A 22911-nucleotide genomic window follows, 5' to 3' on the forward strand; every position below is an offset into this window, starting at 1 on the left:
AACCTATATTTTACCTAATATCTATCTAAATTTAAACACAAGATACAGGGATCAAATTCAATATCAATTCAAAACAGGTCCAAGAAATGCAGAAATGTATGGGAACATATTCAATCACATAGAAAAGTGGCAGAAAACCAATATCAATGCAGAAATTGACAATCATTGTAAAATACAGTCGAAACAGTATATTAAATAGGCATGAAACTTAGAAGCAATGAACTAAATTGAGAATTTTTTTGATACGTAAATTATTAAATATTTCATGCACTATAAAATATAAATTCTAGGTTGTTGGGTGCATGAGACAGAAGCCAAATTAAATACAAACATGGAATTGATAATATGATATTTCTTATCCCGTAGCATATTTGAAAAGCGATACATTAAAAGATATATCACATTAAAAATCCAGTATACTCTATAAACAAACGTCCTAAAGAAGCAGATGAGTTGAAATGCTAAATTAAACATTTTGTCTGATTAAATCTGAATACAAGGCAACTTTACTAGCTGTGGACATATCAACATATTTCATATCTGTATATTTATCGCCAATATCAACAATAATGCCACCAAGAATTGTAGGATCAACTTTTGTCGTCAGCATCAATTTTTCATTCGGTTTCAAGAATTTGGTTAATGCTGCTTCCAGATTTTTTCGTTGCTTAACATCCATCTCTGTTGCCGTGGTAACTGTTGCTGGAACTTCTCCCCTTTCTGCACTCATGATTCGAGCGTATACTTCAGCAGTTTCTCCCACAAGATTGAGACGTCTGTTGTCAGCTAATACTCCGAAGAAATTGACAACAGTGGATGTCATTTTGACTTTACTAGCAACTTCTTTCAGGAGGCCTAACTTGTTTGATGTTTCAACAAATGGATCATGCATGTAATCAGCGACTTTCTGATTCTTCAAAATCTCCTGCAATGTGGTTAAATCCTGCGCGACCTCTGATTTTGCTTTAGCTTTGGAAGCAGCTGAATATAATGCGTGTGCGTAAGTTCCGGATATTCCAAACACAGGAATTGGCGTTTTCACCAAATCTTGGCGAAGAGCCGAAGACGTGCTGAGCCTTCTACAAACCAATTTCGTAATATTCGCAGCCATGTTTATAACTAAAACGAAACGAAACGGACCAACCAACAAGTGAAGAAAACGCGTCTACAAAGTTACAAGGTAGGTAGTACACACACCTCTGTGCAAGGTCGACCGATTGAATTTTACTTGCCAGAATTAATCTATAAAAATATACAATATGATTATAGAAACAAGTTATTTTGAATACTTAATATATAAAAAGATTATATTATGAATGTATTGCTTGAAACCAACAAAATTAATCAATTTCAACATAAGGAAACATTTTGTGCTTTCAATTTTTTTTGCTTTCACAGGTGAATCTGGCATGAGTATTTGACTGTTCTGATGATATCTCAACGTCGCCCACTGGCGATCAGGGTTCTGCAAATTTTATGACGCATAGAGGCAGTAGAGGTTCTACGTACAAATATTGTTGCCAGATTTAATAATGTTAAATCACTCAGTAACATTTATTATCGAAAAAATATGAGTAATTTCATGTGGACAGTATAAAAATGATTTGAGAACAAATTCAATATACATGTTAGTTTTGTTCTTTAAAATATAATTTGAAAAGTAACGAGGTGATGTCTTTGTTGTTTCAAATTACGAAAAGAAATGGCAAGTGACATTGCCGAAGAATTGCATTTTCCGGAATAGAATTCTTAACATTCTAATAATTTTCAAGTTCCTGTATAGTCTGACTTTCGTTTTATAGAAAGTTTAGATGATTGTTGACACATAGAAGCGCATTGTCGCTTACAGTACATCTATAACATGGAACCTCCGCCTGATTGTTCGTCTCATTACATCAAAAATGATGAATATTTTCCACCAATTACCCATTCATCGTCATCCAAGCGGAATGAAAATGGCAATGGATGTACAAACGGGGATTTCCTTGATATATCGGCGAAAACTGGACATTTTGGATTTACAAAAACGGATGTTTCCCAACCATCTACAAGCAAAACACTGGACAAAATAGAAGGAAATCCCTCTGTTAGGTTAGCTCATGCTTTTGATTCTGTAAATTACTGAATTGTGGAAAAACCGCCAGCTATTTTAATCTTTATTTTTTTTTAAGTGTGTGTTCTTGTGCTTGGATTAATTTTAAAGCATCGTATCCCCAAAGCAAGAAAAGACGTAGGGTGGCTTACCCACTTTGAGGCCACGACCTATTTGCGGCCATCAACTTCATCGATCTAATTAAGGCTGAAAAAATTAACGAACCGCGACGATATTTCTCATGCGGTATCGTCCACTTGTTCCTCATAGTTCTGCGAAATTACACTAAAATGCGGCCACAAACAAAAAAGTTACGATTGAAAACTCGACTGAAGAAAAATAAAGGACCTTTTTTCATGTCGCCAACTACCCATTGTCCCATTAAAATACTTGAAAATCCATACAAATAGGTCTATAAGAAATAAAAAGATGAAATTTGGCAAGGGGGTAGAGTTGTATTTCTTTTAACCATCTTTAAATTTTTGCGCTTCTACATTTAAAGGAGGGGGAATAGGAGGGTGCGATTTCCAATACGTCGATAATATCTTTGTTGACCAATTTGCAACCACCGTGTTTTTGTCTGTTTGATTGCTGTGATGCGGTGCTTTGTATATAATTTGACGAGTTTTGTTCGAAATGACCGTGTTCTTAAAATATATGACGGCCAGAAATGCAATTAGTAGTCCAATTTTTTCACGCATGGCTGCGTATGCTCTAGCATCGACGCAGCAGAAACAATGTTCATGGCTTGAAATCCGTGATCGCACACTGGTCGTTCGGTCGCAAATACATCTTCTGAGTGTCGTACCTTGGTAGTTTGTATAGCTTTAACCCCTGATCGTAGAAAGTTTATTCGAGGTTTAGCGTGTAGAATAAATGCCAATGCACCTACGGTTAAAAAAATTAACGGGTTAGCAGACTGGCTACACCACCCACCAAAACTCATAAACGAATTTTAAGGCGAGGTTGAATGAATATTACAAAATTTCATCGACTAAAAATACTAAACTCTCGAAGTAGTCTTAATTAATAATAACTTAACTTTGAAAGCTCCCTAATAATTGATCAAAGATCTCCAGGAAAGCACTGCACTAAGCTTTGCGGGAAATTATACAATTTACTACATTCTGCGTGGGGTGGAATTTAAACTCAAGATTATATTTAATCATCTACTCTGATATAGTCGGTTAACTCTAAATACAATGCATTATTTTTTTAAATGTAATGTCATAAGCAAGTTCATAAAATAATTCATAACATTTGCAGGTCATCAGCCATCATAGCATATTCAGCAACAAAAAACAATGCAATGTTCTCCCATCTCGCTCCAGAAACAAACTTGAATCTGGCACCTTCAAACTGGCTTCGAAAAACGGTCGGACTTCGCCCAGAGACTGTGTTGCCAGGTGGCAGATATTCAAGTAATCCAAATCGTTCGTTCAGTGGATTCAGTATGGCGAGTGGCCACCTTGATAGTGTCGGCAAAGTAGATGTTGTGTCAGATGCAGAGGTTTGTGTTATGTTCACATTATATATAATCGTTCTTGAAGTAAATAGAACTTTTTAAACCATATTATTATATAAATTATATCATTCTGTCTAAAATTAGTTTCATCTGCATCGACATATCAATTGCATTGCAATTCGAGTGCTACAATTGCTGGTTTTGTAACGAACTTTCACATACTCATCTTACAAACATTAAATTCAATAAGTTCTTTGAGTTCTGTATGTTTTATGTGAGTGAATAATTGTAACCTTGTTTTAATCAATCTTTCATGTGCAATGTTTCAAGCCCTTGTATGTGAATTTTTAGAATATAGAATATGTCACATAGCACAAATGTGAAACATGTCTTTTTGAACACCTTCAGTTCCTGATGCTCAACCCCGTCCTACTGTACTTGAGAAAGATACGAGTTTTTCTGAAAATATTAGCTCATGACATATTAGTGTCTATTTGTCCAGAACCCCGTTAGTAATGAAGGTATGAACCCTATCTTGAAAACTGCTGAGAATTATAACTAACTTGTATTTCTCTTTTTCAGAATATCAAGAAATTGCTGAAGATGCCGTATAACAAGGCCCATGTAAGCATGGCAATACACAGGATTGGTAGAACCTTGTTATTAGAAAACTTTGATATAAAAAGATTCACTGCTGAGGGTGAGACTTGTATGATTGTATATATAATAAAGTCTTGAAATTTTTTTAAAATAGCGAAGGGAATTTATCGAACCCATATGTCGTTTTGGCCCTCACAGATGTATTAATAAATGAGGTAAAAATACTCAAACAATTATTGATTAAATAACAACGAACCTGGTTAGTAAGATATATTGGGAACTGACTTCATAACAAAATGGAAATTGTAAAGGGACTTTACGGACCTTTATATAGTAGTAAATAGTGAATACCTCATATTCAACAAGTATTGTTTTAATCTGCAATTGAATGTGATCATCTAAAGTTTGACATCTTATTTTGAATGTAATGTATCAATTGTTTCTTACCAGCAAAGCATAATACGAGAATATCGGTCTGAGACCGAAGACTTATGAATTGAAAGTTAGGGGATCCCCCAAAACAGCACTCTTACTCCATAATGACACCTTGTGTCCCATCACTAATTATTAATAACTCGCTAATTATACGACATAATTCATCCAAAATCAATAGGCTTCTGGTACGACATATGATGAATGCACATGCAAAATCTGGAGCAGATTCAATCTCCCTTTCGCGTGCATCTAACAGACAAACAGACAGACAAACACCTATCAACATACTTACCGATTAAAATCGACAAGTAATAATCCAGGAGTGTGCAAGTGCAATACAAGAGAGCTAGTTATAAATAACTTGGTGAAACTGCGGGCGGCACCTTTATTTAGGATGAGTGTCATTCAAAATTGGCACCTCTTAGCAGGCTGTATAATTTTTTTCTTGAGGGCCTCATTTTTCCTGCGGGTCGCAGGTTGCACATCCCTGTTATAATCCATGCTTTTATTGTTACATTAAATATAATATATAGTTCATTCTAGCCATCATTATTATGTCTTGTGACTTGTGAGAGTAAAAGGAAGTTGTTTCTGCATTTTCTTATCTGCTATTATGCATCAATATTTCAATTTATGGTCAATTTCCAATTTAAATTTTATTGACTTTCCTATATTGAAGTATTTGTCTACTTGAGTTTGCAAGTGATTATTTAATATGTAAGAATTAGATAAGATAATTTATTTTGAACTTTACCATGGTACAAACATTTGATGACACAGAATGGAAATTCAAGAAATTCGCCAAACTTCGAATGAGACTTGAAAATATGAATGCATTTAAGTCAAAGAATTGAACAAATCAAAGTCGGTTTACTTTAAATTAATGTGGTCGTCTTGAATACTATGTTGTGATTTGTGAAGGCTTTTGCTTGTGCCTCCCAGAAAACCGCTTCATAGCACCAAAAGGAGACTGGGGTCAAGTTTGAGAAATCCACCATTGTACCAAACATGAGACATTCATTAAAATAACCAATATCTATTCAGATTCCGACCTTGTCTTTCAATATTTCCTTTTAATTTTCCAGAATCAGAATGGGAATGGTTTCGTAACTTTTATCAAGAATTAGTTCAACAGCAACAAGGAAGCAATACTTTGTTTAAGAAAAAAAGTCCGTCCTCACAATATGAAAGACTAATGCTGTCAAAATTTCTTTACTATAGGTAGGCTACCACATTTTTATGGTTTTTGTTTGAAATACTCTGTCTGTGGTTCTCAAAACTTTTTTAAGTAGCGACCCTTTTTTAGATTTTGTCAAGTCTCGTGCCCCACCTCATAAAATAGCAAGCTAACAATATGATACAAATAACAGATAGTAAAGCAAAAGTATGTTTTTTTCAAAAAACACGTTGCAAATATGTGGATGGAATCGCAATCTCTGAACATTAAAGAAAAGTAAATAGGCCTATCCAAAATAAGGCAGGCAAGATCAAATTTAACAAATATTTTTATTTTTAGTCAGCTTCACGCTCCCCAAAAAATTTTCTATGCCAACTTTTATGTGTATTTTATTAATCTTTTATATTGAGAAAGAATTGTTTTATTTTTTACTGTTCTGAGTAATATGCATATAATTTTCAAAGAATAGCATCTCCAAAGGGTACTTTGTGCTTTTGTTCTGAAATAAGAAATTTTTATCATTTTGTTTTATGCATGATATACATTTAGCAATGAGTCCATATTTGAAAAAGTTTAATTTGTAGAGAGGTCGTACAATATTATACTCTTTCATATGTGATGCAGTAAAATTGGGATACTTGATTTGTTTTCACACTTTCATTCTGAATAGGTCTCTGTACAAGCAGCCATGATACATAAAAAGACCACTAAATGTGACTAAAGACCAACTATTAAAATACCACACGGATTATCTACATATTGACAAAAACTTCACACAATTTAAAAAATGATCTTACACTACCTTACTATTCCAGCATTTACAAAGATTCTTTGAATAAAATTGAAGACAAAACTCAAGAAAATGAGGAGTTTTCTCCAACTGAGAAAGATTATAGTGATGATAAAGAGAATAAAGAAAGGTAATATACTTCCTTGCTGACTGCAGCTATGCATATCCTTTTGTCATTTTTTTCTATTATGAACTAAATTGATACCATTCTGTTATTTGACTAGTGCAGCAGACAGCAGTTCTTAACATTTTGTGAATTCCTCCAAGGTTGTCCAAAATAAACTTCCCGGTTACCCGGCATTCCAAACGTACTTATTAATCGAAATTCTCCATCTGATAATACGAACTATCAGTTAGCAGCCGACATGCATTAGTCAGAGACTCCTTTAATTTAAAGGGTTATAGTACGTAAAATCGCAAACCGGAGTATTTTTTACAAATAAATATCTGCATGGAAAGGGCCAAATTGACCCATATAAATTTAAACAACCCACAAGGGACATGGACTACTGGTTGGCATAGTGCTTTTATATTGGACTCCATCACCTCTTATTTACTGTTTAACTTGTATATCTGCTGTTGTCTTTGATAAACTGTAACCTGAGTCTAACTCAAGTTCAATAACACGAACGTCTTGACACTGGACTTTAGTATTTCTTATTTACGGTTTATTTTATCTATCTGCGGTTTGTATATTACATCCTATCTTTTGACAGCAATGTGAAACTGATTGAAATCGATGAAGAGTGTTTGGCGTCGCTGGGGAGTGAAGAAGAAAAAATCAAAGAACTCTCGTCTTCATTATCCAGTTGTAATTCATCAACATCAGATGATAAAGCGGAACAAAATGATGAAGAAAGCAAACGGAACAGTGCAATTGTTACTTCAGACAGAAGATGGAGATACTGGACACCACATGAATCTTTCCCAACACCGGTAAGATGATATTTTTGACTTGGATGTTTAGATTTGTTTTGTGTATAAAAGTGAGCACTGTGGGACAGTAGTGAACGACAAAATGAATTTGTGTGCAATGGGAAGTATCGACCAGTTCTTGAAACTAATCTGCCTATGTTTAGTTTAGAACAGTGGTTCTCCATTTTTTTTTTCGTGGCCCACTTCATTGCACAAAAATTCTGGCCCATTAACTTTCTCATTCGAGGAAAAACTACAAGAAAAACAAAAATATACAATCTCATTTTAATAATTAAACTGAGAACTACCACTCACCCAGTAGCAAAAAACAGCATCATTATTCATTGCTACAATCAAAGTATAATTACTTATCGATCTTAAGATCGGTAAGTATGTTAATAGGTATTTGTCTGTGTGTGTGTGTGTTTGTCTGTTAGATGAACGCGATATCTCACGAAGGCGAGGTTGAATCTGCTCCAAATTTTGCATGTGCATTCATCGTATCTCGGAACAGAATCCTATTGATTTTGGATGAAATATGTCGTATAAATAGCGAGTTATTGATTAAATACTGATGGGACTCGTGGTGTCACTATAGAGTCATGAATCGAAACCGCAGTTTCGATCGGTAAGTCTTCGGTCTCTGACCGATATTCTCGTTATTAATTTATCAATATCTCCAGCAATTTTGGCTTATGGCCTACCTGCAAATGCTTCTATCGCTCAGCAGTGGGCCATGGCCCACTGGTTGAGAACCGGTAGTTTAGAACTAATCAATTAAAATTGTTGCCAGTGAGTGAAGTATTACTTGCTCTATTAGATATTGAGCCATATTATGATTGTTTATTAGCTTAGAAACAAGCTCACCTATCATTTGCATTGGTTAACAAATTGGAATTTCCTCCTAATACATCATAATTTGTATTACAGAAAGTAAATGCTTTATTAGTCTACTGACTCTCTTCACCTCACGCATCTTAGCAAATAAGTCCAAAAAGGACTAATTTTTATACAAATCAATAATATTAAAATTTATGTGCTTTTTCTGTGACTATCCAACTATTTTATAGGATGCAACAGAAGCATTTGAACGCAACATATCATGGACGTTTGAGGATTTACAAATGTTACTTGGAACAAACATGCCCATATTTGGTGGCGGAAAGTATCCTGCTGTCAGTTTGAGACTCAGGTATTGACTAGTGCAATGGGAGAACAAACATTTACAACTGATGAAATAGATTTAAATATGGTTGTCGATTTAAAAATGGTTGAATATTTTTCTATTTCGAATACATTTTTGAAAACAAAATATCGAATACATTCTAGATTGGGGTCAAGTTCATGTGGAAAATTATGTAAATTACTATATATTCATGTTAATCATATATGAAACAACATAAATATGAAAGTCATTGTTTTCTCTGTGTTGTTAGTTACCAGTTGAGATATTGTAAGCTTTCATCTGCTTGTTTGATGGTTCAAAATCCTTAATTATTGAGTATATTGTTATTCGATTCGTTTTGGACATCCCTAGCCTTCTTTTATATGTCTTGGGAAGATGAAAACCAAGTAAGATAAACCAATAGACTCCTTTCTCCGAATCCACTGTTCTGAATACCTATAAAGTATTGAAATTTTCAATTAATTTAGAATTCATTGTATTCGATAAGAGTTGTAAAAAATGTTCAACTCTGTATTATCTTTCTGTTACCAGGGATTCTAATAAGCCAATCAACATATTGACAGGAATAGATTATTGGTTGGATAATTTGATTTGTAATGTTCCTGAACTTGTTATGTGTTTCCATGTCAACGGCATCGTTCAAAACTATGAAGTCATAAAAACTGAAGATATTCCTAAGTTGGATCATTCAAGGTTTGAGTCTTCAACTGATTGGTCATACCTATAAACCTTTATGAGTTGAAATAACGTTAACAAGGCCCTTCATCCGACAATTGCTTGAAAAAAATTAAAATTGAAATAGAATTATGGCCTAACCTTAACCTGGTACACACACTACAGGGGTACCGCTTTGTCAGCATCAAGCTTTTTCCTAGTCTTGTTTAGGTTTCCAACTTATGTGTGTTACATTTATCTACTAACATCATCAATGTGAGCTTTCAATGTTGACTTTTCTAAACCAGGAATACCTCAATATTTCAATCCAGTTCGCTTTTTATATCTCATCAGTCTCTTATATAGGGCACAGCATATAAGCGGATGTCTAATTGATTCTATACTCAAGCAATTCATTCACTGTTATGGTCTCTGTTGCAAGTAATTCTTTTTTTCTGTTTCAGCTTCAGTCCACAAGTGGTGAAGGACATTGCACAGAATATTTTATCATTTTTAAAATCCAATTGCACGAAAGAAGGCCACACTTATTGGCTTTTCAAGGTTTGTATTAGTTACTTTATATCTGGATTTTCGACTTGGCATGCTGGAAAGTGGCCCGCTTGGATTCCTCTTTACAAGTTGCTTTGAACAATTATCTTTATTCTAAAAAAAGGGGCTTAAAGTTGTAGACTTGATGACGGAGCAAAACGTTCCTTCACAACACATGTCATTTTGATACTGTTCTTATTACATACACTTCATTGTTGAATGTTTCTTTTTTAATTGAAGTAACAACTAAAATAACTCTGACTCTGAATTATTTTCTCTTTTTCTAACGCATTGGTTTTATCTCGTTTTTGACTTCAATTATTTCAAGTTTTCTATCAACCAATATCTACTGGAATCTTACGGTTTTCTATTAATACTCTTTCCATTTTTAGTTGGATCCTAACAAAGACATTTCTTTGAGCAGAAGTGCAATTTTATTATCATCAAAAGTTGGACAACCTGCACCAGCTGATAAATTTACTGATAACTCTTATCTCTTATCACACAGGGCAGTGGAGATGATGTCGTCAAACTATATGATCTAACAACGCTATGTGATACGAACACTTCTGATATTGGAACAAACAGGAGAACAGAACAGAATTTGCAGAAGAATCCTTATATATTCTCTGTTGCTATGTTGCTGTACAGGACTGCTATTAGTCTTATGCAGGTAGAACTTTTGTTTTTTCTTTAGTGACTTTTTTGAAGTGATTAAATGTGGATGAAATATGATTTGTATGTATTGAATTTTCTGATTTGGGGCTTGTATTGGACACAAAATTCCTATCTTGATTCTTTGCTCCGAACAACCCATCTGACAACAAGTTCCCAGCCGTCTAAAATAAAATATGATATTCATCAGCTGTAGTCTCTGATATAAGAATGTAAGAATGTATAGCTTCCAGGTTGTCAGCGGTAGCTTTTGACTCTTATGGACTTGCTTTGAGAATAAAAAATATTTAATTTGGAATTTGATTGTATTTTATATATTTGCCATGAACAAGACTGTGTGAAGTTAGTCGTACAAGTCTTTAAAAAGCTACTGACATTGTGAGAATTATATTCTTATCAATTTGACATAATTATGTGCCATTGCAGGGTGGTTCACCTAACCAATTCCTCTACCATTTAGGTTCATTCGAAAAGATTACTGTAACTGTTTACCTCATCCCATCCCTAATTTTACATACCGGTAACTAACATCGTATTCAATGGGAAATTCTTAATTTTGACTCTCGATAGTTTGAAACAAGGACTGCACAACAGACCCCATAATCAAATTAAACATGCAATTCTATTACTCCACAGCCTTACCTCAGACAATAAACAACTTGAACTCAAATGACATTTTGCTATGTAAAAAATATTTTTTTTCCTAGTTTCTTTCTTCTTGTTCAATTTAGAGTCGCGATACTTGTGATCATCGTATAACAGTCAAAAAACTTCTTATTCAATGCATCGACCTTCTTGACCGAACAAAGTACCAGTATATCGTCAGCAGTGCAATATGTATGTTATCAACTCTGTTTCTTCCGGATCCTAATCTTGATAGGCCAGCCAAGGAAGGAACTACAACTAAAGAACAAGGTTATTTTATAATATTGTAATATCGGTATTCTTTCTCAACATGTGTGTTAATTTTAGTTTGTCAAGGAGTATATCTGAAATTAAAGTTTCGAAGAACTTTCACTTTTGATGGATTTTCTTGTGGTCTATATTCTTTTCCCTTTGACTGAAATCTAAATATCTGAAGCCTAGTATTAGGGGGTTCTTAATAGGGGTAACTTTTACCAGCCTTTGGGGTAAAAATTATTGCTTTGACTGTAGTTATGCGAACACAATCAATTTTACGGGTCTGCATCCATAATTCTAAATTGAAAATCCTTCTCAAGTCTTTTTCACCCAATTTAGTATTTGTAGATTTGGTAGTGAAAGGATTTTGGGTGAATTTTACCTTTGAAATTTGTAAAAAGGTAAATGAGAGAGTAAGGTTGAAAACTATTCTAGCACCTGGTCAGAGTTGAAGATACTTGCTGGACTACCCACCGTCGCAGGGTGGTTCACTTAACCGCTTGTTACGGCTTCCTCCGCCATCAGGTCCATGCATTTCAAACAAATAACTGGCTAACTAATCCCATACCCGACATGGACTGGTAACTGGGTGAGGGGTTATGATTCCCCATATGATTTTTAAAAGCCGTCGTATCGACGTTCCTTTCCCATGGGATGATATGTAAATCCTATTCTGTATTCTGTTCTGTATTCACACCTCATAGGTGCTTGGTGGCCTGATTTGCGTACCTTCTTTTCAACACGCACTTGGTGATATAAAAACCTGTATTAAAATAGCATATCTTTTTATCACATATTGAGGACTTATAGTAAGACATAGATGTGTTAGTTAGTGTTCACAAATAGTACTACCCGTGTTACTTGCTGACATTATCTTTCTAGATTCCAGCCCGAGTCCAGGATCTGTGGATTGGAAAGGTTGTGATACTTGCACTGCTCATCATGATACCGGTAAGCAGATTCTTTTATAACATTTATCTTTGTTATATTTTCTTGGTAGCAGGCACTTGTATGCTTAATGTTATGATCACTAAATATCCTAAAGCTTGGAAAAGCTTCCTAAAGCTTTATATATCTGATAACTCAAACCTTGAATGATCCAGCTTTGGAATATCTTCAGGTTTTATGAATTCATAATTTTGAACAATGCTGTTGACATGGAAACACATAACAAGTTTAGGAACATTACAAATCATATTATGCAACCAATAATTAATAACATTTATTTCTTGGAATTGAGACTTGGGAGTCGAAATTTCATATTTTCCAGAGTTAAGAGACAAAGTCGATATTTAATAATTTTAAATGCGATTTCCTGAACTTCACCATAATGTTGGAAATTCGTGTTGTGTTTGAAAAACAAAGTATTCAAAACTTGAGAGTTATGATTCCCCTAGAACATTTCACTGAGAATCTGAACTACTAGCCTACATATGTATATGGGAGCAAAATATTTGTGGGAAATTCAAATTGAAACATGTTTACCAGAGTTTTAACAATAAAAATAAAACTTTATCGAAGGGATTATACAATATTGGAGTATAGATTGAAAGCGGGACTCATGATAGAATTGATGGGCCCAACATCAAGATTCACTCTGTATATTTTTGTTCCATCTCGTTTCTAAACCTATTATCTGTATGAATTTAAAATCATTTCAACACACATGAATCACCCCATAGAGAAATGAATTGAAATCACCCTGTTTATTGATGATGATGGAAAAGAATTAGAGATTTCAACCTTGCTTTTATATTTTCACCTAGATCTTGCCAACTCAAGAAAGAACAGTGAAGGCCCAAGAAGTGCAGAAGTTGCTTCAATACCGAGTGTCACTGATCTATCGATACCAGAAAGATATCAACCTATCTCTGCTTCATTTGATCTTATCAAATCTCCAAGCAGAAGTATGAAATGATCAATAATTCAGCCATGCACATAAAATATTTAGAAGTGCTTTGCAGTTTCACTTTTTTCATAATTGTTTTCAGTTTTTTCTACAAGTCAACTATAGGCCTCCATGTTAATTAATACATGCACAACTAGTGAGAAGCGTATGATTTTGTGCACTTATTACTCTGAATAACCTGGTAGTAACCACTCGCCTCTATATTTTCTTTATCAATAATAGACTACCAGTCTGGCACATAACCAAAGGTATGAATTTTTTCATACGACTGTTATCCATGATTTTCGCTCTGAACCAGACCTATGCATGCACCACTGATTTGTAAGTAGCTCCTTGGAAGGACCGGAATCTTACCTGATTCAGCATTTACTACACAATTTGTTACATCCTGATTTATTTTATGGAAATCATATACAGATACTTTCTTCGGAAGGTCATTCAATGGCGCTCCAGAATTGTGTGTACCAATATGGAGGTAACTCATTTTTTTCGCCTACTTCCCATTCAGGTGTGTAAAGAGACTGAAACCTATGGTCAGGGAGTATATTCAATTGGCTAACGCGAACATTCCTCGAACTGGTAATAGAAACAAGATAAGGAAAATTGGAATAAAATTATGGCCTAACTAACCCCAACCTGGTACACATGCTACAGGAGTAACCGTTTAATTACCTTCAACTTTGACTGAACTGTACAAAGTTTGTCGCTGTGAACATCCTTATTTTAATAAGAATTAAGCATACAGATATTAAACTAATGAAAACGCTTTTTTTCCAGACCGACGACAGACCAATGATGAACAGAATGGCCAGGTTGAAGAAAGCTGTAACACTGTATTGTCCTATGTTGTTTCTGGATTAGAAGTTCTGGTGCCTTGTTATAGGGTGAGTTGATTACTGTTTCTTCTAATACCAAATTGGAAATAAGGATTCAGCTTCATAAACTTTTCACTGAGAATTGCCGTTTTGTGGAACTTTGCAAATCAATGCAATCAGGAAATTTTTTTTTTTCAAATTGTGAAATTTGATGTTCTTTCAGTCAACAGCATAAATTTGGTATTATAGATTCATGAATTTGAAGGAAGATATCTATAATAGGCGAAAAAATTTTATATTGAGGTTCTTAACCCCACCTTTACTGCATTTTTTGGACTGCATCAATGATTTGGCACAGTTATATAGTATTATTTAATGTCAGATATTACAAAATCACCCTTTCCAAACTCTCGTGATGTCTTGTCCATTATCTTTTCTTGTTTTCATACTACTGTTAATTTACTCTTTAGCTTGAATGGCAACAGAGTCTTCTATGTCAATTAATAAGGAATGCAGCACTTGCATATTTTCGATTAGCAGAACAGGCAAGTAACTTAGGAAAATTTGGAAGAGCGTTGAGAAGATCAAAGCTCGCTTTGCAAAGTTATGGTGAGTATTAAATACTCACTTCCAAAAAATTCCAGAGTAGTCATAAACAATCGTCTTAATTGTTTTATTTTTGAAGCAATTTTTATTCTCTCAACACTTTAGGTTCATTATTTTAATGTGTGTTTGCTCCCAACAATATCCTTCTCCCTCGAAAGTAAAAAGTTCACTTGAAGTATTTCAAGCAACCAATGGTATGCTAAGAGCTATAATATAGATTTATCTTTGCGACTAATGTTCAGGTTTTTGTGTTAAATACTGTTCTGTCATATTCTGGATGTATAGTATTCAATGAAAACCAAGGATGACCAAAACCCAATAAAAAAAAACTATGCTAAATACATTCTAAAGCAGGGATTCATTTCCTTGAGTAAACTGAAATGATTTTATTTAATGACTCTGATGTATTTGCTGCTTTGTATTTAAAAAATATTCTGTGTTTAAATAAATAAACGAGTAGCTCGTGGAGGTCATAGCTTTCTCTCACAGAGTGCTCTCACGGAATGCTGGGGAACCTATGTTCTCAAATCTAAAGTAATGTTTTCATATATATATGGAATATTGAACTATGAACATAATTGAAATTGCATCATGTGCAATAGAGTATTACATTTAATCGAGAGGTTAAAGTTAAACAATGATGTGATTGTCTCCCTCTTTTTTTTATATTTTTTTGAAACGGTCATTCTGTGATATTGCCTGACAGCTGCCTGAAATAATGAATTTCTTATGTGAATTTATTCAAAGTTATTCATGAATTCAATATTTTAAAATATCTAATGACTTAATTTTGAAAAAATTCAGTTTTTTACCATGACTGATGCCAAGAGATAAATATAAAAATTGATAAACACGCATTTAATTACTGCACAAAATCTTAAGTCTATGGTATTCCATATTTTTCAGAAACGTTTGACTACTTGTCTGGTGACATTTGGAATCCAAATAATAACACAGAACGTCGACCTCCAGATTTTCACTTGTTATTACCCAGAATGTTATCACTGTGCGGAGAAATTCAATTCTCATTAGTGGAAGATATAAAGTAAGTTTTGATGAGGAATTTGGGTCCGTGTCTTGTATAGAAAAGGCTATTTTCATCAAGGATTTCATTTATTACTTTCTGATTTTTTAAAGCCAATCATATTGTGTTCAACGCAATCTCTGCTGTTAAATATTTACCAATACTTTTACTCATTATATTAGATAATTCTGAAATATACAATCTTTAACTGGTTCCAAAATTGGCACACTATCAATTCAATTTATCAAATATGATCGAATATGCATAATATTTTGTACAAATTCTCGCAAAAAGAAACTTCTAATTGGCTGTAGAAATCTTCAAGCAGGCCACACCATGTTCTTAAACATAGAATAGGTTAGGATACAGGGAGGATATGATAGGATTCTCACATTCAGCATATGTGTGGAGAGGAAAGGTAATAAGATAAGGAGATCTTGTCCAGTTATCAGTCTATGTCAGGTATGAGAATAGGTAACTATCGGTAGTTTAGCGACTAGTTTAAAAAACATCACACATGTATTCATTTTTATCCACATTGATCATCTCCATGTTGACTATGCATGGCATTTTGATCGCAATCAATAATTTTCTATCGCTTTTTTAGTAGACCAACATTGAGACTAAATTTTGTCTTTTAGATCTCATGGAGCAGTTAGTTTATCTCACATTGAAGAACTCAATTCATTGACGGAAAATGATGAAAAAATAAGAACTGGTTTGAGCCGAGTTCTGCCTACAGGTATTATTATTTCTTATTGGACACGTTTAGTGGCCATAACGATCGTTTCAAAATTTTGTTGTTATTGTTATTTGTCTCCGTCTCCATTTTTAAAAAATCGCTTTTCTCTTCGAATACTGGACCAATTGCTTTGATATTTTTAGTGGTTAAAGATAAAATTTTTCTCCAGAAGGCAAAAAATTATTGCCACTGGGTGGCGCTACGTGTCCATATATTTGAGCATAGCTCTCTTGTTCAAAATTATGATTCAAAATTACCTCGGACTTAAAGTTTAAATAGAACAGGGTACTAACAGACATGAGCAGAGGATTTTTTCTTTATATTGAGAAAGGGATAATTAGATGACTCATGGAATGGCTATCCAGAGTGTCGTCTGTTTTTATTATTGTTGTTAATTGTCTCAGATTTTCCAGCCAGTTTTATCTGTGCTTCAAAAGTATCTCTTGTGCCAGACATATTATGTCCAGCCTGAGAAAACGATCATTTGCATTCTTGAATCTTCTGGGGAAGAATTATTTGAGGGTATTTCACAAATCACACTGTCGCAGTGCAGTTTACTCAACCAGATTTTTCCGCCCAAGTCTATGTATTTGGAACAATTGGGTGATTATCTTGCCTAGACCCAATTTGATTGGTAACGTAATGGGACGTGATTGAGGTTTAGAAGTTATATAGCCGAATAGAACTCTAGCATACGCTTTCAAATAGCTATGAGTGAAGATCATGGACATATTAATGAAAGGCTTCAGGGGACGTGGCCCACGAAAAGATAACGAATTTCATTTTTTCTGGGTAGATATAATAGTAATCTTTCTATATTCTAATATTTTACTTTAACAGAAGGAAAATATTTCATGATGACACAAATGTCCAGTGAAATTGATCAAGCTTTACTCAACTGTTCCCGATGTTATGAAACTGCACTTAATGTCATGAGAGAATTTGGTCCGATAAATAAAGATGGAACAATGAGAGATTCCGCCAAGAATTCTTCAAGATCAGGTAAGCGATATTCTATTTCATAAATTTATAATACAAATTTTTTTATATTTTTCTTTTTATTATGCGCATGTGGTGCACATTTAAATATTTTTGTTGTTTAGGTACACGTTTTGTTAATATTTTGGGTATTTTGGACTACATAGTTACGAATTAAAATAATTACCATTGTTCAGTACTCAAACAAATCACTAGTCGAACACCAATCCGGAACGAATTATGTTTGACTACCAACTGTATATATCTCAGTATTAATTAATATAATAATTAGTAGTTTGCGCTAGAAGCAAAGTAGTAACTTTGTGTTGGTTTGACAACTTGAGTTTCCCTAAAACATTTTATGCACTTTTAGGCTCTGTCCAATTTAGGTATGCTTATTCCTCTGGCAATAATTAGACATATAAAAATTGTTGACAATTGTTAATGTTGAGGACAGGATGTATGTACAAGACCATACTGTCCTAAAACACAAATGTGCGGCATGCACCTCCTTTGATAAATAATAAAAATCAAAAAAGGTTTAATTTGAATAGGTATAATGTGATCACTTATACAGGCAGTTAAGTGTGCAATGTAGGGGGATTGGTGGAGTATGCAATTAATACAAAACTGTTAGTACAAGAGAGTTTTCAAGACTATATTTGCCTTTTAGTCAGCTTGGCAATATATTTTTAATATAATTTTTCTTTTCTGTTCACTCTCATTTAGAAAATTGATCAATTTGGCAGTGGCAACCATTATAAAATTATTAATATAGTGTGGCAAGTAATTTGTATTTTATTATTTTTTTTTTTTTATGATTTCTCGGTGATTGTATGAGTGTGAGCGTGTGAGAAATAATTCAATTATTTTAGGTGAGTGAACATGTACAACTGATTTCATAATTTATTATTTGTTTTTATCAATCGTTTTATTGCCTGTTATGCTGATTATGATGAGTCGAAAAAAACTTATACTTTATACAAGACAATACCTATACATCTATAATCTGACATCTATATAACATTAATAAATAAATAAATGATCGACGATTGCGTGTTATAATACGTCAGATATAATTTACAAAACTAGAATGTATTAATAGCCAGTTGTCAACATTTTCTTCTTGTTATTAACAGGCGGTAAATCTCTGTCTAATAGTACGATAAATTCCCTCGAACTGCGTGGGTCTTTTCTATTCGCGTGTAATTAATTCTATATTTATTTCGTTTAATATTTGATGACGTTAAGCTTACTACATCACTAGATAGAACTTAATAAGAGTCTTAAATTGAAAACAGGTCCGGTGAAATATTGTAACAGTATCATAATTGATATGTCATAACGAAATTACAGCAGAAAATGGCCGAACAAAAAAATCACCGAGCGTCTGCTCGAAAAAATTGTCAAATTTATCTGCCTTTAGAGGTAAAATAGTTGACCTGTAATTCTGGTGATGATAGTGTGTTGTTAGGTCAAAGTATACAAATCGGATTCAATATAGGATTATTACCAAACCAACCACAGAGGCGGGATAATATCTCGCAACCTATTGTCAATTTTTCGGCCTGTTTTATGACGGCCGACGCTGGAATTTTTCCATGTTGATAATAATCGTTTAAGTGTTTATTAAATCCTTGGCTTCAAAATGAAAGAAAGCGGGACTGAAAGGAGAGAATAGAAGAAACCAGTTTGGACAGAAAGCGCGTCGCGAGAATAAATTCGAGAGTGAGATAAAAGAAGAGAATAATATTTCTCACACGTCGATTACATCTCGTGACTCGCACCACAACAGTTAGCATAAACGCTTGCCCTAGGACTTACAAAATTCGCTGCAGAACTCATACTTACCTGACGAGGCAGTCAACCGCGATCACGCAGGCGGTTCTGCCTAGGCGAGGCTTGGCCATTGCACTTGGGCCAGGTTGACCCTAGCGATTATCCCAAATGTGGATAACTCGGTCGTGTAATTTCTGTTAGTGGGGACTGCGTTCGCGCTATCCCCTTCCAATACCTAATTTTAACTCTTTACTAGCTTATTCTGTAATGCTACTTTAGTAATAAAGTGCGTAACATGGGATTTATTATCGTTCAACGATTGCCGTGACAGAAACATTAAAACACACAAAAACTTTTATGCAATGATAGTTACATAGAAGCGAACTACAAATGCCGAAACAAGGTGCAATCAATATATTGCCGTGCAGAGGCTCAGACATGCTGTATTCTGTGTTAAGAACTGGTCCAATTTCGAAATTAATCAACGCACTTGCCTTATCATTCTCTCCTTTTTTATATCACTCCCGGGTTCTCTAACACTTCCAGCATGCAGCTTCTATATTAATAAACTCTCATAATTAAAAAGGTTTCTGAACAATTACAATGCACATAGATAACCTATATTTACAGATTCATGTGTATTTCTCGAAAGCACAACATAATCATAACGGAACCTAATCATAACATTTTAACCTGTTTTCGATTCACGTTGTTGTGTAGTTGTTGTTGAGCGATTTATTTTGAACAATTTGTAACGTAAAAACTTTAATTAACTATTAGTGAAACAAACATAATCCCGGTATATATTTCACCCATAATTAGCGCAAATTTAAACATTGACGCTTTGAAAGCACAGCAGATTGCAGTGTTTTTGCGGCCTGATGTAATGATCGACGAATTGTCGAAATTTATTGAATCTCAAAATTTGACGAATCCATATTTTCGTTTCTAATTTTTATTTTAAAACTCGTTCGAAGTTTTAGCAACTATTCTGAATTTTCGCCGTGTGTGTTTGATTTATGTTGTAATTATTTTACATCAGGGCAGAGTTCGATGCAAATTATTTCACCTATTTTATCATTTCGTTATCACAGCCAAAGACGGCCGAGGAAAAGGAAAGGGGAAATCAAAACGAACCACTGAACCTCTGCCACAACCATCAACAACGCCAAATTCGACGCCTGAAAACGGAGAAAATCCCACGAATCCAACGCAAAAACAAGCGGAATTAATATGGGCGCTCAGAACCGTTCTCACTCGACGTCACGGCCACTGTGTCAATGAACTTGGAGCCAGTGCATTGAACCGGGCAGTCTCGATGATTAGTAGTAGTGAACCATCTGCAGGTGATAATGGTAAGAAAAGTTGATCGTTATTGTTGAATAAATTTGAGCCAGAATTAAAACAAAATTGTTGATTGGGTTTACACGAGACGTAATACTTCTAATAGTCTTTTGCGTTGGTAAATCCATATGCATATAATCCAAGGATGCTATACCAAAATTGAAAATGACTATTTCGAGTGATTCGAGAATTATATTTCTGTAACGTTTTGTATGGCCGCGGTCAGACATCTTCAGACAAGCATAATTCAACTACTGAAATAAATTTGTGTTGGTGTGAAACAAGATTCTTGATTCACTTAAGACATTGTGGCAATTTCGTAATTATATATTTTCCTATTATCTGTTATCCATCACATGATATTTTTTACTATTCAGATACTTCTAATAAAAAGATCTGGGATTGTTGGAACGAAGCAAAAGCTCATTTTGAAGCTGCGCATTTGTCTTTTGCACAAGTAAATGATATCATCAATGAGGTGATTATTTTTCCCATTATTTAGCCAGTGGCATTGGCTGCTTGTATAGGGTTTTGTTCAGAGCGAGAAGAATAAAAATTCAATTTTTAATAGGAATGTGCTATCTTTTAAGGTTTTCTGCTGGACCAATTTCTTATTCCCTGGTATACCTTTGTGCTGTTGAACCTGTATGAATACCAACCCCTTGTCAACTGCAACAAGCCGATATACATTTAATCTGTCACATGCATTTTATTTATTTCATACAATATTGGTTTTGCACGACGAAATTTAATATCTAAAACTATATTAATTTTCTTTTATGTAGGCGCTTGTTCTATCCAACATGGGGCGTCTCATGCGCGTGTCTGCGCAATTTTACTCTAATAATGAACAAGGACAATTGTCAAAGCAAGAACGGCAGTGCTTTTTCTCTGCCATCGAAAAGTATGGAAAGGTAGGTTGCCAAATAAGTGAATTCCTTGCCTTGACAGTCTAGCGTTAATGTATAATGAGAATCATTTTATAAAATTACAAAGATATTATCTTTTATAATCGAAAATTCTTTTACTGAAACTTGTATTTTATGTAACTTTTTGTTAAAGATATTAAAAACTGCCAACACCACTGAATCGCACGAGCGCGATTTGGAAACACAAATATAATCTAAAAATACAGAAGTTTAAATCTCGTTTTTGCGATTGCGTAGTTCCAGCGATACGCGAGCAGTTTCTATTGCAGTCAGCTGCTTGCCATTGATTTTTGAAAATGCGCTTGCTTGCCTCGCTTATTTTGAAACGTTCGACAAACGTTTTTGAATAATTCTCTCAAAAACGAGAGAAACCAAAATTACGAGAGACTGTAGGAAACAAATGAAGCGGTGCAGAAACGAGAGAATTGGTCGTTTTATTACGCGAGGCGACGTAGTGGATACGAACTTTCTCGAGCCACCACAAATGGTAGTTTTCTTCAATACTACTACACAAAATTGTGCAAGCTATTTCGTTAGCTTTGCGCAGTGGCAGTATCGTAACCAATGAGGTTTATCCGAGGTGCGATTATTGCTAGTTGAAAACTATTACCAATACCCCGCCCTGGTGATACAAACGTGTCGCCTGTGGCAATTTCTGAAGGGTTGTACGCAACCTATCTAAGTCATTCATTCCTTGCTTTACCTGCCTCCCTGCTTTTTTTACCCCATCGACGGTGTAAAGTAAAGCGGCTGAATGTCCGATCATGCATTCAATACTTCTCTTGACAACAATTCCAACAGATTTGATCACTTTATGTTCTGAAATGCAGATAATCAGTTATCTAATCTGAAATAGATTGATTGATTTGCAATGCTCAAATTTTATTCTCTGCCTTGAAAGTGGATAGATATGCTCACACTAGCAAGAAATTCACTTTTAAGAAAATTGTTATAATAGTGTAATGACAAACCACATGCTGTTTACATTCGATCCGAATTGCGAGGGTCTGTTTTAAGCGCTTAGTTTAATCATTTCTGTCACATTCCGCGCTTCAAAATGATGTGCACCAATATGGACGTATTTAATTTTGTTCGCCTACTTTATATCAAGTTGTGTAAAGGGATGGAAGCCATTCACTTGGATAACACAAACAGTCACCGAACTTGTAATAGAACTAAAATGAGGAAAATTGGAATGAAATTTTGGCCTAACCCTAACCTGGTACACATACTATGGAAGTACCCAACGTTCAATGTTTTATAGAAGTGTCAAGTGTGTATGTTTATGCACTTTTGTATTACTATATTTATGTGTCACCAGAAAAAAAAGAAAGGTTTTGTTTTACA

The 22911-nt window shown here is 34.3% G+C and overlaps 2 protein-coding genes and 2 non-coding genes across 4 annotated transcripts in view; 3 read left to right on the forward strand and 1 right to left on the reverse strand.

Moving 5' to 3' along the window:
* Positions 1 to 24: 24 nt before the first annotated feature.
* LOC120338830 (ATP synthase subunit O, mitochondrial-like) lies at positions 25 to 1211 on the reverse strand. Its single transcript, XM_039406793.2, has one exon. The coding sequence runs from the start codon at positions 1109 to 1111 to the stop codon at positions 467 to 469; it is 645 nt and encodes a 214-aa protein (XP_039262727.1). The 5' UTR covers positions 1112 to 1211; the 3' UTR covers positions 25 to 466.
* Positions 1212 to 1695: 484 nt separating this feature from the next.
* The window catches only part of LOC120339316 (erythroid differentiation-related factor 1-like), a 28336-nt gene continuing 7120 nt past the window's right edge, over positions 1696 to 22911 (forward strand). Inside the window, exons 1-21 of the mRNA XM_039407413.2 lie at positions 1696 to 2091; positions 3359 to 3602; positions 4140 to 4257; positions 5678 to 5813; positions 6585 to 6689; positions 7276 to 7495; positions 8545 to 8666; positions 9192 to 9353; positions 9779 to 9875; positions 10372 to 10536; positions 11270 to 11453; positions 12321 to 12389; positions 13205 to 13345; positions 14125 to 14231; positions 14633 to 14771; positions 15675 to 15813; positions 16434 to 16534; positions 17375 to 17536; positions 20386 to 20646; positions 21013 to 21113; positions 21421 to 21549. Of these exons, the coding sequence (XP_039263347.2) occupies positions 1862 to 2091; positions 3359 to 3602; positions 4140 to 4257; positions 5678 to 5813; positions 6585 to 6689; positions 7276 to 7495; positions 8545 to 8666; positions 9192 to 9353; positions 9779 to 9875; positions 10372 to 10536; positions 11270 to 11453; positions 12321 to 12389; positions 13205 to 13345; positions 14125 to 14231; positions 14633 to 14771; positions 15675 to 15813; positions 16434 to 16534; positions 17375 to 17536; positions 20386 to 20646; positions 21013 to 21113; positions 21421 to 21549 (3132 nt within the window). The 5' untranslated portion in view covers positions 1696 to 1861. The remainder of the gene's footprint in view (positions 2092 to 3358; positions 3603 to 4139; positions 4258 to 5677; positions 5814 to 6584; positions 6690 to 7275; positions 7496 to 8544; positions 8667 to 9191; positions 9354 to 9778; positions 9876 to 10371; positions 10537 to 11269; positions 11454 to 12320; positions 12390 to 13204; positions 13346 to 14124; positions 14232 to 14632; positions 14772 to 15674; positions 15814 to 16433; positions 16535 to 17374; positions 17537 to 20385; positions 20647 to 21012; positions 21114 to 21420; positions 21550 to 22911) is intronic.
* Positions 19356 to 19519, forward strand: LOC120340250 (U1 spliceosomal RNA). The gene has a single exon (XR_005569299.2). It is a non-coding gene; the product is annotated as a U1 spliceosomal RNA (small nuclear RNA).
* Positions 22100 to 22238, forward strand: LOC120340247 (U4 spliceosomal RNA). Its single transcript, XR_005569296.1, has one exon. It is a non-coding gene; the product is annotated as a U4 spliceosomal RNA (small nuclear RNA).

This window comes from Styela clava, chromosome 9 (genome assembly GCF_964204865.1).
Source record: "Styela clava chromosome 9, kaStyClav1.hap1.2, whole genome shotgun sequence".
Classification (NCBI taxonomy): domain Eukaryota; kingdom Metazoa; phylum Chordata; class Ascidiacea; order Stolidobranchia; family Styelidae; genus Styela; species Styela clava.